The sequence below is a fragment of the Uloborus diversus genome, chromosome 2 (assembly GCF_026930045.1).
Source record: "Uloborus diversus isolate 005 chromosome 2, Udiv.v.3.1, whole genome shotgun sequence".
In the NCBI taxonomy this organism is placed as follows: Eukaryota; Metazoa; Arthropoda; class Arachnida; order Araneae; family Uloboridae; genus Uloborus; species Uloborus diversus.
In genome coordinates this window covers 74,902,787-74,921,322 of record NC_072732.1, presented here as the reverse complement: position 1 = coordinate 74,921,322, position 18,536 = coordinate 74,902,787, and the positions used below count along the sequence as shown (strand labels likewise).

Below are 18,536 nucleotides of genomic sequence, written 5' to 3'. Positions count from 1 at the left end.
CATAAAACTTGTAGACATCAAAAAACATACATGGAAAAATCAAATTACGTAGGTATAAAAATACGCCCTAAAATGATTAAAATTATGACTCTGAATGATATGAAATTGCCTTGGGAGTTGCTTTTATTTTGAAACCTCTCAACATATACCTAAATTGTAATTGAACCTTTTATTTCAGGAACCAGTTAAGCGCTTATGCTGTTTTAAGGAGAGAAAAAATTTTTTTGCAGCAATTTGCAAGCTAAGCATTTGTAACGGTGATTATTAATGTCTAATTAAAGTAGACTTAATCTGGATACTTTACATAAGAACTCAAAAAAGAAAGAAAATAATATCTTACATTTTTTTCTTCCATACAAAGAAACGCACTTATACTGGTTTCTGAAGTACAATTTAAAGAAAAATCCTTTTAATTTTCGGCATTTTTGAAGGATTTTTAATTACATATGAGACTGTTGATTAAGAATAATGTTTTTTTTTTTGATCGGCTAACTGAAGTGATCGGGAGAGTAACTCCTTCTATAAGTGAAGAATTAAAAAAAAAGCAGCGGAAAGTTTTCCGAAATGGGACTAACAATTTGGCCTAAAGAAAAAATTAAAATGTTTTAAGGACGATACAACTTGAAACTAGTCTCTTCTTATAATAGGCTCCAGATTATCGAATTGCAATATGTTTACTTCAAAACGAAAATAAGGATAAGGTAGAGAAATATTTTTTTAGAAAATGGAGCAAGGTCGAAGTTTAGGACAACCAATTGGGAAATATTGGGGTATTCATTCAAAACAATGAATACTGTATCTAGCCTCTTTTAGTCCCCCCCCCCCCAAGTTGCTGCAGTAGCATTGAAAACCGTAGATGTTTTTACTTTCTTTTTTTTTTTTTTTGTAACCCATATTCCGTTCCAACACTTGTTAACAGCTCGAGGTATGTTCAACTGATACCAGCTTCATTTTCTTTTTCTTTGACAGCTGCCCATTATTAGAAATTCAATTATATAAAAGAAATTTAATAGCATTTTAATCCATAATTGTGTTATTATATTGTTAAAATTTAATTTTTTGGAGATTTTTCCTTAAGTTCAAAGAAATCACATTGAAGAGTCATTTGAGTTGAAATAAAATAATATCGTAAGAACATTCTATCTTATATATGTCTTAATATTTAAGCATAATTTATGATGTTTCATGTATATTCTATGTCTTTCAAAATGGGGAAGCCCCCCGCCCCGACACCCGTTTTGAACAACTATCGATGTCCCCATTTAAGCCACCAGCGGCTTTTTTTTTTTTTAAGTGGCACTTTTTTTGCGAGGATTTAGGCAATTTATCTTTAAGTTTTTCGGAATGTACCTGAAATCTGGAAGAAACAATTCTATATTACCAAAATCAAAATGGCTTAGTTAAAGTAAATTCAGCAAAAAATGAAAATTCGGTCAGAAAAGTTTAAAGTTTTCAACAAAATAATAAATAGTCAAACATGTCAAAATAGAGTAAATCTGGTAGGGCCAGTTCTAATGATTAAGGAATTGCAAGTCCACATTTGGCCCACCGTCCTTGTTATAAACAATGCTATCCTTCTTGAAAATGCTTTGCCGGAAGATCGCACCACTTTTAACTGTAGATTTAAACATGTTCACATTTGCAAGTCTGAATATGCGAAGAAAGTTTCATACGCTGTAATACATCGTACTTTTAACATTCTGTTTTGGTTCCTTCGATTTTAATAACATGTAAAAACAAAGAATCAGTGTTCCAAAATTTACTGGAAAATTAAAAAAAAATAATAATGAAAGAAATTTACGTCTAATTTAGCTCTAGCAACAGAAATTTCTATATTCCGGTGATTCTTGAAGTGATAATATTCAATTACCCGTAAAATATAATATTGAATTACAAATTTAAAAAATTCAGAATTAAATAAATTGTATGACCGATCACATTTTAATCAAAACAAAATAAAATTGAGTTTAACTTCTTCCAAAAGATAGTTCTTGATTGTAACATAGAACCTGACAACGGGCCACAAAAATCAGCTTCAGGTGTCCAATATGGCACGCAGACCGTCGAATAGGCTTACGTGGCTAAGAACGCTTTAAAACTCAAAAGCATTGGTAATTACAAATTACATCCGAAAACACAAAAATATAAATGAAAAGAGATACTTATAAACTTCCGTTGCCGGCATTCATGTCACTAAGTGAATTATCGCACATCGTTCAGACTAGAGGCTTATTTGAAATTCCAAGCGGAGCACAACCGCGAACTGTTATCTTGATAAAATGAGACAATCATTATTCCATTCAGTTCTGGTCACAAGTTACGTAGTTCTTTACATTTGCATACCACTAAAAATAAAGAAATAATTTTGCATTAGTGAATAAATTTAAATGAAGTAAATTCAGGCGGCTAGAATGAAATTTATAGTTTAAATTTTTCCGAAATACCTAACCGCAACCATATCACCAGGCACAAATTCAAAATGAAATCAACTACAATTGTTTTTCCTTCGTGCGCTGGAGGGACAGTAACAAAATATTCGCTAGCAAATTTCCCCCTTCTTGGCACGCCAGCACACCGAAAAAAGGAAATACATTAAGACATGAATAAAAAATTAAAAAATATTATAGTCCATCCGTTTGTGTGCACAAATTATAGCTTAAACATAATGGAATAATTGAGACATTTCAAAAAAAAAAAAAAAAACTCTAGAAAAATATGTCATTGCAATTCAAGCTTTACGTAAATTTTCAATACAGAAAGGTTTTGTGAAACAATCAGCTAAGTTATTTTTAGTTTCTCAACAAAATTTATTCCAAATTCATTTTCATCAATAAAATTCCGTAGGAAATGGTACCCCACATCAATCTGCTTAGTTCTGCAATTTTTTCTTGCAGAACTAGAAAAATCGATCGCAACTAGATTAATAGCACTCTATACTGTGACAATCAGTCTAAAATACTGAATTCTTTTCGTGGCATTTAAAATTCTTTTTATTCACATAACTTCCTTAGATTGTTCACTAACTGAAATATACTCTGCTTCTATCGTTGAGAGTGCTATGTATTTTTGTTTGAATGTACACCATATTATTCGTATCCTATCCAAAAACATTACAAGCGCCCCCCCCCCCCCCCATTATATTCCAGTCGTCTTGATTTGAGGCGTAATCTGTATCAGAATAAAAATGATTTATTCAGTTTACAGACAAAATTTAGATTTCAGGGACCGACAAACCCTTCAGGTTGTCTCACAAATCTCTTCTTTTAAATCCGCATATAGATACGCATTGCAGACATCTGCTCGGAAATGGACCCAATGTAACTTATACACAAAAATTGAAAAGAAAGCCTCAACCAAAGGAAAGGAAATTACTGAAGAGAACACTTGCGAAAAGTATCCCCCCCCCCCAATAGCTGGTTGTTACCTAAAATTACCAGTCTGGCCTTGAAGCGAATTATTTCGTTCTGCTCATCTGTTCTGTTGCGTTTTGCCAATCTTCCCTTTCTGGCATTCTCAAACTTTGTTTCAAATTCGAAGGAATTACATCTTCGGAAATGTTAGTTTCTAGTTTACTTGAATTATCCTCCCTATCTTCATCAGAATCTGATACTTTTCTTGAATTATCATCAGAAATGAAATCAAAATATTTTGGGTCATATTCAATGTTATTTTCAGAACAATTAACCTCGGTTTCACGATTCGGACTTTAGAATCGTCGTGTCAATATATGCTTTGCCTTGGTATTTCTTCAACCAATTTAATTCTCATAACATGCTATTTCATGATTTTCAGGATATTCTTCTTCTACTTCAGATTTACTCAGAAGTGAAATAAAACGGTATACCTCTGTTTCCCGTTCCTATTTTTTTCCCGCCCAGAATTTATTTTCATAGAATTTAACATTCAGCATTTCTGTCACTTCACTATTTTCGTTATCCCAAATTCTATAACCTTTCATATAAAACGCATATCCTACCATGACTCCCTGTTTAGCATTCATATCCAATTTGCTTATTTTCTGTTTTAGAAGTGCAATATACGAAATACAGCCAGAAAACACGGGAGTGTTTAATAGATGGCTTTCTTCCCTCAAATAGTTTAAAAAAGGTTTTGGTTCTTCCTTTTAAAACCGCTCTAGTCCGTAAGTAGTGGAAGCACATAGCTGATTCTGTTCAAAACTGCTGAGGCAAACCCGATTCATTTAAAAGTGTTCTAATTCCATTCATTAATGTTTAGTTATAATGTTCTATGACGCTACTTTGTTAAATGGAGGATTTGTTGGTTTTTTTGATTCTTATGCTTTGGTCGCTAATTTAAATTTCAAACCGGGTGTTCAGAAGTTTCTTTTTGAAATCGAATCTTTCCCGTAATTTTCTCTGTTCTCTTTTAAAACCTGACAAAGTATTCGAAAACCTCACTTTTTTGAAAAATCGTCTATTATTGTGAAAATAATCCCCCCCCCCCTAAAGAACTCAACTGCTAAGGAACCCATCGCATTTAAATGCAAAAGATCTTACCCGGCTTTGGCTTGAATCTCCGTTACAGGTTTAAACGAAATTCTGCAATTTTTCTTTTTACGGGGATAACAATCTGACATATTTTTACACTTTATATCCAGTGAAAGACAGTGAAGTACAGAATCACATTTTTCAGTATTTATAATATAGTTTTTGTCTTCATCATAAACGCATTGATACCAAACTTTAAGACTCAAAGGGTTCTTAAAGTTAAAACATAAGGAAACTGACGATTTCAAGGTTAAAAGAGTTTCAAATTCTACTGTAGTTCTAGGTATCTACTTTTCTAAATGAGCATGTCCTTCAAGGCGAAGAAAATATGACAAATCTCAATTTGTCGAACGGAACTTACATATTTGCCGATTAATAAAATACTGGTGCATGCACAAATTAAGTACGCACAATTAAGTACAATATCTAATGAAATTTGGACATTCGAGAATTCAAAAATTTGAATCGTTACAATTATGTCCCCAAATTTTCCGAATCGGCAGACAAAGTGTTCCCAATATGGCAGTTTTGGGGAGGTCATAGTGACTTCCCGTGACCTCCCATCGAGTGCCATTGAATATGGTTTCTAAAATTATTTTTAAGTTGACAAGTTTCAATGCTATTAGTGCATTTTTCCAGAAGTAAAACTTTAATTTCTTACTGACGCAAATATAAAACTTTTAAAACACAAGGGTTTCGTGTTTGTATCTAAAGATGCTTATTTTTATTTATTTTTTTATTTTTTTGGAGTGCTTCATTGATGATTTTTTTAAATTATAATTATTTTAGTTTTGTTAGATAAGTATGAAAGCTGGCTCCAGATTTCAGAGAATTTTGAGTCTTTCAGAGTGGCAAATTCTTCAACAAAAATATCATTAAACTTGATACTGTTTGCATGTCTCTCGGTCACGTTGTTATTTTATTTATTTACATTGCTATAACGTAAAGTTTATCAATAAAATGGTTAAATGCAAACTGTTAAAGAATTTGAAACTGAACATAAGAAAGAAAAAAAAAAACAGAAGGAAGAAGTCAATCGCGATTCGCTAAAAATTTACTAGAAGACATAAGAATTTAAATTTTAAGTACTCACATGCTATATAACACAAAATATTATCGTAAACAAAATCTAATGTTCTAATAACTTTAAAAACGATAAAGAAAGGAACTGATTTATTTTTAAATCAAATTTGAGCTTCAGAAAATGTTTAAAAACTATCATACGGGCAGTAAAATATTCAGAATCACAACAACTACTCGGATTTTTGCTATAAAGCAATCGCTACAACTTAGCAACTAAAAGAAATTGCAAAGTCAACGTCAACGAATATTGGAATACGAATTATGATTTCAAAATAAATACTGTTATTTTACATACATTATCGATGATAAAAAAAACTACATTTTGAGAAAAGGGAATGAATAATATTACTAGCACTTACCTTTAACTTGGATTACAGCTGAGCAGTCCTGTCTCAGCACACCCGAAAAATAACTAACATGGCTGTCGATACTTTGAATTCATTAGTTTCTCTTCCCGTATGAAAAGAAACACCTTTTGCGCATCGTTTTGCGCAATCTAAAACAGTTTTACAGTTTTTTTCTGTTATTTAGAAGAGCAGTATTAAACTGTAGGAAAAAGCAGTATATTACTGTAAAAACAACAATTATTTTTTGCAGTGTAGGTGTTTCTATGAATGAACCACCTGACAAAGTGGTTCATTCATGGAAAATCTCTAATATTGCTGTAACTTCAGCTCAATTACCTTTGAAAATTGCTTAATGTTTTAAAATAAATATGACAATGACAAAAATTATCTCAGTAACTCATGAAAACTCTTATACTTTATTATAATTTCAAGGAAACTTTTTTTTATAAAATTGATAAAAAGTTAAAACATAATAATGCAGTTTCAAATACTTTTGCTGTTCCAAAAAAATGAAAAAATTAGTAAAATATAGCTAGTGGATAAGTGAAAGCATGTAACGTGCTACAGAAGCTTACAGAAATGGTGGCTTGGACCTTAACGAAGTTTGCCGATAATATAGAGTCCTGACAGCAACTTTAAACTGTCGCATGGAAAATAAAAACCGGTTTGCTGTTACCTTAGTCACTTATTAAAATTTAGGAGAAAAGCCCTCCGAAATAGGAATATGATTAGCGAATCATATTTTGAAACTAGAGAAGAAGTTTTTGTAATTACTGCTGAAAAATTGGCGGAGTTGGCTTTTCAAGAAAGTGAGAAAAACTACATGTCCCACAGATTTAATCAAGACAAAAAATCTGCTAATACTATAGTCTCTGGTAGTTTGAGACTGAAGCTTATGATTTCAGGAATAAAATGATCAAAAATGTTCTCTGACATTTTAGGCAGCAAGTACAATCTTGCGTCAAACGAAAATTTTCAAAGTCGAATTAGCAAAGTTCTCAACAGTTCAAAAGAGGTTGAAAAGATATTAGCTAAAAACAGTGTTGCACATGTTGGGAAAATATTAAGTGGTGAACGATGTGTGATGACAACAGCTGTGTGTTGTGTGAGTGCTGGGTTTTTTTTATGTTCCTCTTATCAAAAAATAAAACATTTTAGAAAATAAATCTATTTTTCGATAACTTATTGTTATTTATAGTGTTTATTGATCACTTGTTATAAATATTTGTAAGTTACGCATTGATTTTTTAATTTGAGAATGTTGTCAATCGATGGAAATTCGATGGTCCACCCATAGCAACCGGTAGAAATGGACGACATGCTGAAATATTTATTTTTAATTTTCATTCTTTAGTGTGTATATTTATCATAAACGTGAGTATTATTATTAAAAGAGAAATATACTGAGAAATTGTTCGTATAATTAATGTGAAATTTGAGTTGGATTTCCTTTCTTAAAAAATGTAAAACTGTAATGTGGTTCATTGATGGCAACCTTCCCCTATAGCGAAATGTTCATTTTGAGTCTCTACTTTATCCAGAAGTTTTATTTTTTATGAAAACAAGAACGCGGTCTCCAGCCGATTCGCTACATTTCCTCACGCAACCTTCAGTGCCGAAAGAATCGCTAAGCGCAGTCTTGTTCTCAATAAATTTAATATCCTGAATAAAATGGCGACTCAAAATGAAAGTTTCGCTATATGACTGAATTAAAAGTGTTTACTGACCACTTGCTGCGAGGTCTGCCTTTACGTAAAAGTTCATTAAAAACCCTCATTTTTTCAAATGCCTCTAAAATCTGTTAAACAACGAAAAAGTGGAAGCTCTCCTTTTCAGGGAACGTAGTGCTCAGTGGTATTAATAAACTCAAAAAATAAATAAATAAATAAATAATTGGCATTTTTAAGAAAAAAAAAAAAGTCTTTTAAACTTTTTTCCCAAAAGACTGAAAAAAAAAAATTGAAGCACATATTTCAAAATGGTGCATATATGTTTTTAAACAAAACAAAATATCCTTTTAAATAAAACAAACGGAAACAAAATATGTTCTATCGTTTCGGCGATAATGCACTTTAAAGATTTTGACGAAAATCCCAAGTGAGAAATCATGACAGGACCGCTTTCTTTGGCGGCCTGTATCTCGGCCCAGGATTTTTTTGGGGGGCAAAACAAAAAAAAGGTATATCTTAATTTTTTATGAATTTTAACATATGTTAAATTTTAAAAGAAATCCGAGATCATCAAGTTACGCACCTTGTTGAATTGACATGGATTCTATCCCTTGTTAAAAACGTAAAGGTGATATGGTGTGTTTCGTGACCATTTCACTACAACTTCAAAATCAACGAGGCATAAAACTTGAACAAGAATTATGAATCAGCTGTGCAAAGTACAAGAAATCACTCTAGAATCTAAATTTCTTTCCTTTTAATACAAATGATTGAAAATAAAACTTAAATGGTTGCGATGAGCTATACAAAACCATTTTATGTGTCAAATATGATACTCATCGAAAGTCTTCTTAAACGCCTTTCTTCTTCAACATTCGAGTCGGGCTATCTACTACAAGTGATAAAAGTCTTCTTCTAAATATATATTTCTTCAACAATTTCCTGTGGAACACTGTTAGTTTCTCATAACAGTCCCCTTTATTCAAGTTGTCTATCAGCAGTTATATAGAAAATAAAAGCTTAGGTAAAAGCAAGACATTAATTAGGAGTATCAGAAATACTTCATATGTTACATGTTAAAACTGCATGCGAAAGAAAAAATATCTTTTGATTAGGATGCTTCTAAAAATGTATCTCTTTACTTGTTTGCTTTTCTGATTCATTTATTAAAGGCACAAAAAAATAATAATAAATCAATAAATAAAATAAATAAATAAATAAATGATAAATGAATAAATGAAAAAGTAACGTTTTTTTTCGCATAAGAAGTTAAAAAAAAATAGTCAATACTTTTTAAGTACACAAGAAAAATTTCAGCTGTAACTAAATATTTCTTTAACAAACATAAAATGTATATATTTTAAGACTATTTTATCTGGTTTTAGTTTTAGAAAATCAAAAGCTTTTTAAACAAAAGATTTTATTTCATTTGAGCTCTAATTATGTAGTGTAAACATGTTATGTGTTTTAATTTATACTTGAATAAGTTTAGTTCAAGAGATTGCATTTTGTACCTTAATCCGGGGAACTTTTCCAAAAGCTAGTTAAACAAGCGTAATTTCTATATTATCTGCAAGTATATCCCCCTCTTCGTCTAATTTCCTCATCTAATATGTACGAACAAAACTCCCCAAATCTCTTCCCCTTAACGATGTTCCCTAGCGAACGATCAGTGACAGCTGCCATTATAGCTACAACATAAACTTTTGAAACCTCTCAATTATCCAAGAGAAAAGTTCAGATTAAAAAAAAAAGACTTTACTTACCTTAATCATCTCGGAAAAGAGGAGTTTAAATACTTTTAGCGAGGATATTTATAATTAATAAATGCACTGAAGGTTTTTTTTTTTCGTTTAAATGCAAATCTTATAATTTAAGTGGGATGAAAGTTTAAAAGGAAAATCGTGTCTAACTTAATGGTGGTTGATGCTTGAATGCCTGAGAAACGGGCGGCGTGAAATTCCTTGAAGTTTTACTGACATGATTTAAGAAATTTGAAGTGTTTTTGCTCAAAGTCGTGTGATGATGAAGTTGAATATTTAAGTTATATTTCTTTTCGTCCGACAATCATTTGAAATGATATGCAAAGGAGTTGAAACTGGTACTTCATTCGAAAACTTTTTTTTTAATGTCTTTATTTCTTTCTTTATTTTTTTATTCTGTAGCTGTACTCGTTGTGCGAAAGGAAAAATATTGGTGTAATACTATCGTAATACGCTGTTTAGTTTTTATAACTCTGTAAAAGCAATTAGTTTCGGAAAATAAAGATGCTAGTGATTTCGCGAGTTGAAAATCTCGCAAACTTTATCGGCGGCACCAACGCTTCCATTATACCAAATGTATATCGCTTTCTCGTTTTTAACTAAGAGCAAATGAGGGAACGAGGACCAGTCAATGTTGGTACGGATGTCACTGCTATACATCGAAATTATTAAAAATTATTAGTGAATTACACAGGGCAACAGTGATTTTAGTGCTGGGGGTTTTGGAACTGATTTCGTAAGAATTTGGTACCCTCAGTTCAATTATGACATCAGTTTTTGCCCAGAAGCTCAAATTTCTAAGATATAACATTTAAATATACATAAAACAGGTTGAAGGTACATCTATGGATCAAATAAAACACAAAACAGGGATTTTTTTATTCATATTGTATTGTACAAATAATAGGAGATTGATTACCAAACAGTTCAATTAGGCTCTTGGACATGGGTCCCTAATTTTTAAGATCCTCAAAATGGCTAAAATTTTTGTAGTCTTACTTAAGAAAACTTTATCTTAAATTTCTTTCATTTTCTTAAGTTTTCTCTTTTACTTATTTACGTTTTTTACGTGTACTTAAGTGTGGGATACGCTACCTCCCAACAAATATTTTGAACGAGTAGTGAAACACCTCAACACCCCTGAAATGGTAGTTCTCCATTAATGTTTATGTTTTATAAGGTTTGACTTCAGAGGACCCCACAAAATTTTTTTATTTCAGGTCACCCGCTATATTAATCAGGCCCTGAAAAATACTGTATACAAATATCCAGCTTATCACACATCACAAGAAGCGAATATATGCAAGCCAAGAACTTACAAATTGACCTTAACTTGTTGAAACGTTATTACTAAACTTGCCAAACTTTTACTGCATCTGGTGAATTTTCCTTTAAGTTACTAGACTGCAGGCTGATCATAGGGTAATACACCAGAAGTAATCCTTGTTTAAGAAGCCTACACTTGCTTTAGAAGTGCGCAAAATGGAGCTAAAACTGTACATTTTTGGGTAAAACAGTAGCATTTATTTAAAAAAAGTAGAGCTGCTAGAGGAAAACTAATTTCACATTTCGATTCAGAGCCCCAAGCATATTTAAAATCAGTTCTCAAACTCTGGGCACCAAAGAAAATTTTTTTGTTGGCCTGTGTTATTTAACATTTGGTTAATTTAAATTTCAACTCAGAAATTAACCAATGAGCAGTTTGATTTGAACTGTTTGATTCATTGCCATAGCAACATTTTCGTTGGATTGCCGCAAGGTAACGCTGTTCTCCATACCGGAAGCCAACTTGAGCGTTGACGGAAGTTCACTTTTTGAGGCGAATTCGAAATGCATTTTAAATTACTCGGGCATTGATATGAACAAAACTGAAAGTTGCTTGCACATATGAAGTTGAAACACTTTGCGAGACTTAATTTTCCCGATTACAGTGGTGGTAAAAAAAATTGCATCAACCGCGCCGCAAAAGAGAGGAATATCATCCCGACTACATTCAACACACACTCAAGCATCCCGTATCCCAGATGATTTGGGGATCAAGGAGTTCGTGGGCTTCACTTTGTGCAAGGAACAGTAAACTCTCAGGTGTATATTGGCATTTTGGAGGAGACATTGCTTCCTATATATACTATCCGGGATCACTTTACTTCGGTTCCAAATGTCATTTTCCTGGATGATTCTGCACCGTGCCATAAGGCAAAACTGGTAAGTAACAATTTAAAAACATTTATCCTGCCATTAGACTTAAATTGACATGGGGTTAAGGATTTTTTTTCTCTCTAAACTCACACGCAGGTTCAGAAATGGAAAAATGAGCATGGGGTCAGCAGTTTGCCTTGGCCCGGAAACAGCCTCTATCTACGTAAACAATTATCGGATTCCTGCTGTTGAATGTTTATTTCATAAGTTTTGCAGAATTTCACATACATTCATCATTAATCGGTCGACCAAAACTTCTCACAAAATCCCTTTGTTGTGAAAATGCGAGGGTGATGCAATTTTTCTTTTACCAGCACTGTGAGACGGGTTCGCGAAAATTGCGAAAGTTAAAAGCTTTGCGAAAATAAGTGCTTTTACAGTTTTATTTTTCTACAGTTTACTGAAAATTGATGTCAAATTTTACAAAGAATAGTGTCAGAATCTTTCACTGAGAAGCAAGGACATATGCTTAGAGATTATAATATAATGTACATAAGTAAACTGTAAGGTTCCATCCTGCCCATTGCGTCTTATTGAACTGTTTTCAGAAATTGCAGAAAAATTATGTCAAACTGTTCATTGGAGCATTTTTTTTACTTTTTTGCCTTCTGAAACATTTTATCTATGTAAAATATGTAAAACAATAAATTTGTATTTGAAAGTGGCATTCGTATTGCGGGTTTCATGCAAAACAGGACTTAAACTACATTAGCTTTTAGACAAAAAAAAAAAAGTACTCAAAATTATATATATATATATATATATATATATATCTATATATATCTATATATATATATATATATATATATCTATATATATATATATATATATATATATATATATGAAACTGCTGTGTTTAATGTACAAAATATTCTGTTGAAATTCGACGTTGCGTTTTGTAGCTAAAGGAAAAAAATACTCTTGATTCAAAATGATTTTCTGTTTGTGTTTCATTCCAGTTCTCTGAAATTCATCTTGCTCTAAAATGATAAAGCTTATCATACAGCTCTCTAGAGCTTTAACACAAATCTCATATCTTAGAAAAAAAATTCAGACGCAAAGTTCCTTAGATTTAAACTAAATCATATATATATATTTCCTTTCTTTTTGTTGAATTAGGTTTCACTGTTTCGACTGCATATTGCTTCTTAAAAAAAGAGAAAGAAGGTATTTTCTTCTTCACAAAGGATATTGTGTTACTTTTATTTTATATTATTTTGGAAAAATAAAAACATGAATAGTTGGAGAAATAAAAGATTAAAATATTACATTATTACAGCTGTAGAAATGAAAATAGTACTGGAAACATGAAACTAAATTGAATTGTTATTTAAAAATAAATCCGTACATTTTTAACTGAATAAGAGGATACTGATACGCGACAGGTATTGTAAACAAACAATAAAGCCGGGCAAAACAGGAAAAGGTTATATTTTTTTCTTTCCTCCAAGCTGCCGCGTGACTAAAATTTTTCTCAACCTCTGGTAATTAGTAAAACTAATCTCTCCAATCCAAAACAAATATGTTTTTGAAGGTAGAAAATCTACATTTGGGAGAAAAAATTAGTCGTTTTTTAGAAGCATGCAAATATTAGTTTTATTCGACTCGAGTGGATAAAAATAGGTTGGGTAAATGCGCCGTATTTCGTTCCCTTTAAGACTTTTGGCTCGTGAGTCCTATATATTTCAATTAGTTATTCAAATAAAAATTTTATAACAACACTAACTAAGCCTATACATGATATTTTAGCTTAAATACATGAAAACCAATTTGTTTTTGTAAATTCATATCATCATGGTTTTTGTAAATTCAAACTTGAGTGGATTAAAATAGACTGAGTAAATGCGCCGTATTTCGTTCCCTTTAAGATTTTTGGTCCTTGAGTCTTATATATTTCAATCAATTATTCAAATAAAAATTTTATAACACCACTAATTAAGCCTATACATGATGTTTTAGCTTAAATACATGAAAACCGATTTGATTCTGAAAATTCATATCATTTGATTTTGTAAATTCATCATGTTGTAATAAAATTTGTTGTAAATTTTAATTCGTTAAATTTAAAACAAAAATTAAATTTTACCAGAATAGAGAATAGTTATGTACTATTTTCGTCCTTCTTTAAATGCACATTGTAAAAGAGGCAATAACGTTCCAAAAACCAGATAAAAGTAATAGATATTGATTGTCTTCTATTAAAGAAAAACAACCCATACTGGGCCCTTTTTGTGCAAAATATTTAATAAACAATTGTAAGATTGATTTTTTAACCCTCCAACCATTGTCACAAATTGTCCAGAGCACGTTTCGTGTTTCCATGAGGCGAATTGAGGGTTACGCACCCATAGTTCACTGTGTTTGTCTTCACAAAGACGTTCTTGGCATTTAGGATACTCTGTATCGTCATCTTTTACTTGAATCTTGGTTGGGGCGAAGAATAAGAACACCCTATCTTTCAATATAGCGACTTTCATCTCTACTGGAGTAGACAACTCTACTGGCAAAGTTCTCAGGTCGAATATAACGTCAAATATAACTAAATAAACGCATTCTAATAAATCAAAAAGAGCAGTTTTCAAGTAATAAAAAATATCACCGGTGGTGACAATTAGCGTCAGACCAGAGAAAATTAGAGGGGTGAGATTGGGTAAATGGAAGAAATGTGGCTTACTCTACATAAGAGAAAACAAAACATTATTGTTTTACTACTTAAATATTTAGTTATAAAGGTAAATTAGTATTACTAGTTGACCCTTTTACTGTGAGGAACGTATGTTATTTCACTCTTCGTGACGTCATATTATCTCAGTGCTACATAAAAACATTGCTGGAGCAGTTTTGGTTAAGTAAAGGAAATCGAATTAGGCTGTTTGCAAATATTTTATCCGTACTCTTTTCGTGGGGGAGGGTAATATTATTACCGTACTTAGACGTTGATGTATTATGTGACCTTCAGCTTTATAGAGGAATCAAATAATTACAAACGGTTAGACTGTTTATTATGGACATTTTCTGATCTAGGCGGGAGGTTATTTCCTACTATTTTAGTAAATTCTATTGCCTTTCAAGGGTTAAACAACGGTAGGAAACCCGTCGACTGTGATAGACCGGTCGATTGCGAGTCTGTTTGTAGTCGATCGCAGCAATAAAATTTATCCTATAAAATCAATTGACTGCTTTAATAATCAATAAATGGACGCAATGTTTGATTTTAATTTATCAGATAATGATTTAACACTTTACGGCAACAAATTGGTCCCCCCCCCCGGAACATGAATAAATACATGAAATATTAATGATGAGTAAGTAAAATAATCTAAACTAAAATAATTAAAAAAAAAAACTAAATAAACATAATGGAATAAAATATAACTAGTTTGAATCATATTCTCTGTTTTTGTTTCAAGAAATAGAAAAATATTTGCGAACGACGATAAACTACGAAAAAAACCAAGTAAAGAATTGCATGTGTAACGTCTTTGAGACAGTTTTCTCAAAGATATCCATCTGCTAGCTCAGGATTTGAAAGCGATTTATATTTTCCCTATGCCCTAAAGCACAGATTTTATACGTATGCATTAGTTTAAGCCAACTTTCAAAATTCTTATTGATAAAATATTCATTGAATAAAACTTTTACTTGATTGTTGTAAGTTTTATTGATATTTTAAAAAGAAAAAATCCTTTTTATAAAAAACTCCGTTACAATTATTCTTTTATTAAGTAGAACTTATATTCTAGCTTTAGTGCTATTTTTTAAGTCAATATATAATCGTAAACTACTTTCATTGTCGCAAATACTTTTACATTTTTATAAGAAACCGACTCGTACAGTATTAGTTTAAAAATTAATTTCTAATTATTTCGTAGAATCTTACAGAAAAAGTGTTAATAAATGTTTTTTAAGGAAAAAAGTTTTGCAACTTTTTTGGTTAATGATAACGAATCGGGGTAATCCTGCCACATTTTACTGCTGTAAACAAGATAACACTGTTCAAATAATTGAATTTTAGTTCTGCACCAGAAATTGCGTATAGAGGTTCAACATTTTATTATTTCTCAACATAGAAATTCGTTTTAAAAATAAAGAAATGAAAGAAAGAATAAACTGAAACTGAAAAATTAAACTGTCGTGAGGCATAAAATAGCACTACCCAATTGACAGTAGTTTCTAGGAGATATGATAAAAAATAACTATCATTTTCAAAGTGACATCTCTTCATTAAAACCTAATACAAATTTAATAAAATAATTCTTCGGTTCATGTAGTTTTTTTGTAAGTTTCATTATTTTTGAATGCATGTAAAATTTCGTGCCATAACAATGAAGTTATTTCTCACTTTAGCTCGATTTATTACTGATATCATTTGGTTTTATTTTTCTTTTTGTTTTAGGTTTTGAGAATAGCTTGCTTCCAACACAACAAAAACAATTTGCAATTTGTGTATGGGAAGTTAAAACTATAGCGATGAAATGTAATTCTACTGCAAAAAAGCGTATACAATAAAGTAAAATACTACTTAACTCCTTTATATTATATAAAAACGTACAAATCAAAATACATAAATGGTTTTACATTTTTACTGAAGCTTAATATTAACTGAGTATAGTTTTTAGGGTGTTTAAGGTCAACGAATTTCTTTTTCCTTTTTTGTAACTAAGTCAAAATTTTAAATACGATGCATTGTTATTGGAAAATGCACGGTTCTATGAATGCGGTCTCACACATTGTGAACATAATTTCTTTTACTATGAAATAAGTTTTGTAAAGAAATTTGTAAAAAAATTACCCTCGCAACTTCTGGTTGTGTTGGTGAGCTTTCTGCACTGATGAAGATGCTTCATTGTAGCCTTAAAATAGCTATAAGCTGTATTTTCTTCAAAATTTGTACTTTATTTACGTTGGTATTTTCACTTTAATCAAATTACTTCTTAGTTCAGTAATTGAAATTAAAAAACCATATACGATTTAAAATAGCCAAAATGACAACGGGAATTGCAGACACGAATATTAGGAACAGTTAGTATGATGTTTTTCCATCCATAAGTTAATTATTTTGTTATGAAAAATTGATTCACTGTAAACACACTTTGCACAAATCGGTAAAATTTTAACTTTGTATAGATCCTTTGAATTTATCGCAGCAATTTTAGCATTTTATTTTAGATGAAAATGTAGACCAAGATTTAAAGATGCTTTACTCTATTTTCCTCTAATGAAATTTTTAAAATACATTTCATAGCTATATATGATACATAAAAAGAAAAAATATCACTAATGCACTTTTTGTGCTTTTCGTTTGTACATTGCTGGAGTAAACCTTTAACGATACTTCGGTCGAGATGTGTTACTAAAATTGAATCTCTATTTCTAGATTGCAATCGCACTTACTACGGCCTTTATGATGTCAAGTATCCCCTGAGGCTAAGTGAACATCGATCTCCTACATGCAGCCTCAACTTCGTAGCAGCGGGTGGAAGATATGGGGAACGAATTGAAATCACGTTTCTTTCTTTTCAAATTGGAATCTTTCAGTTGGACAGGTAACATTAATTAAAATTTCATTACATTTTTTTGTTTTAAAAGTTTTGAGTTAATTTTTAACAAATTAAGGTAAAATTCCAGTAGTGACCAGTGCTTCAGTAGTGGCCACTTCAAGTTTACTTATATATTTTGAAGAAGAAAAAATGAGCCAATATAATGTGATTTGCTGTTGCTACTTTATGTAACTATAATATTATTCGTCAGTTATTTGATTTTAAAGTAATTAATTTAAATTCTTCGGATTGGAACTCCTGTCAGATGGCCACTACTGAAAATTTCAGATTTTGGAGTAGCCGCTAATGGATCAACTTTGAGGTTTGGAAAAAAAATGGAAAAATTGAAATTCTAGCATTTTAGCATTTTTAGAAATGGGGATGATTTAGAAAGAGTTGAGCTATAATACGCTCATTGAGTTTTAAAAGGAGCAATGAATATTGTAGCACCCACAGTTTAAAAATATACTTCACTTACTACTAGTGCGTTTTAAACCTTGAAGTGACCCGCTATTGAAGGACTGGCCTCTACTGGTGTTTTGACCTTATTAGTTATTTATATAAATTTTAATGTGGAGTTTTACTGAAACTTTTAAATTGTTTTAAACCGATGCACTAAGAGCATTTACACAGATACATTAGAAGTTTCGTAAATGAAGTTATGTTCAGCTTTTGTTAAATTGAACATACTTGGGAACTGACCGATACTCTAGTGTAGCTTATGTGGACTGCATCTCAATAATTCTTTCAACTGAAAATATTACATTTATTTTACAAGTGTAAAATCAAATCGTACAAATCAATTCAACTAAGGAAACAAATAAAGAAACTGAAACACGGTCAACTAAGTCACTAATAACCAAGAATAATAAAGAGCTGTTTTTATGACATAGAAGCACGTGCGAGCTCCTTCTTACGCACACTGCCAATGCGCCTTCGGCTTTAATTTACGCATGAGATTTAACAATTTCGTGGGAAAGCCCCCAACGAAATTGAGACTTTTATGAAGTTTTACGAATTATAATAACCACCATTTGTATCACAATTTAAACGCATGTTACATATTCCTTCACATCAAATTTAAGCTAAAAATTGGTAGTTGATTTTGATGCTCAGGGTTGAAAAAAAAAGCCCAAAAGATTGAAGTGACACTCAGAACGTTCTTTGAAGAACATCTTCAGAGCAATTTCAAATATAAAATGGTATGTAAGTTTACATATCATCGCCTCAGAGCAACACTAAGTCCTCCTCTAATCCCAGGAATAACACTAAGCTATCCTACTGTTTCTCTGAGGCGACGATATGTCTACTAAGGGGAAAAAAGAGCATGATTTCCTTTTTGATCAAAAAGGCTATTCAGAATATCTACTAGATTAGTTGAGTTTTTCTTCGGTTGTCAGCAGAGTTTTTGCATTGAAGTTACAAA

At 31.3% G+C, this 18,536-nt stretch overlaps 1 protein-coding gene across 1 annotated transcript in view; it reads left to right on the top strand.

The window, feature by feature from the left end:
• The window catches only part of LOC129216370 (uncharacterized), a 66,729-nt gene that overhangs the window by 31,832 nt on the left and 16,361 nt on the right, over window positions 1-18,536 (top strand). Inside the window, 1 exon segment of the mRNA XM_054850584.1 lies at window positions 16,948-17,116. Within this exon segment, the coding sequence (XP_054706559.1) occupies window positions 16,948-17,116 (169 nt within the window).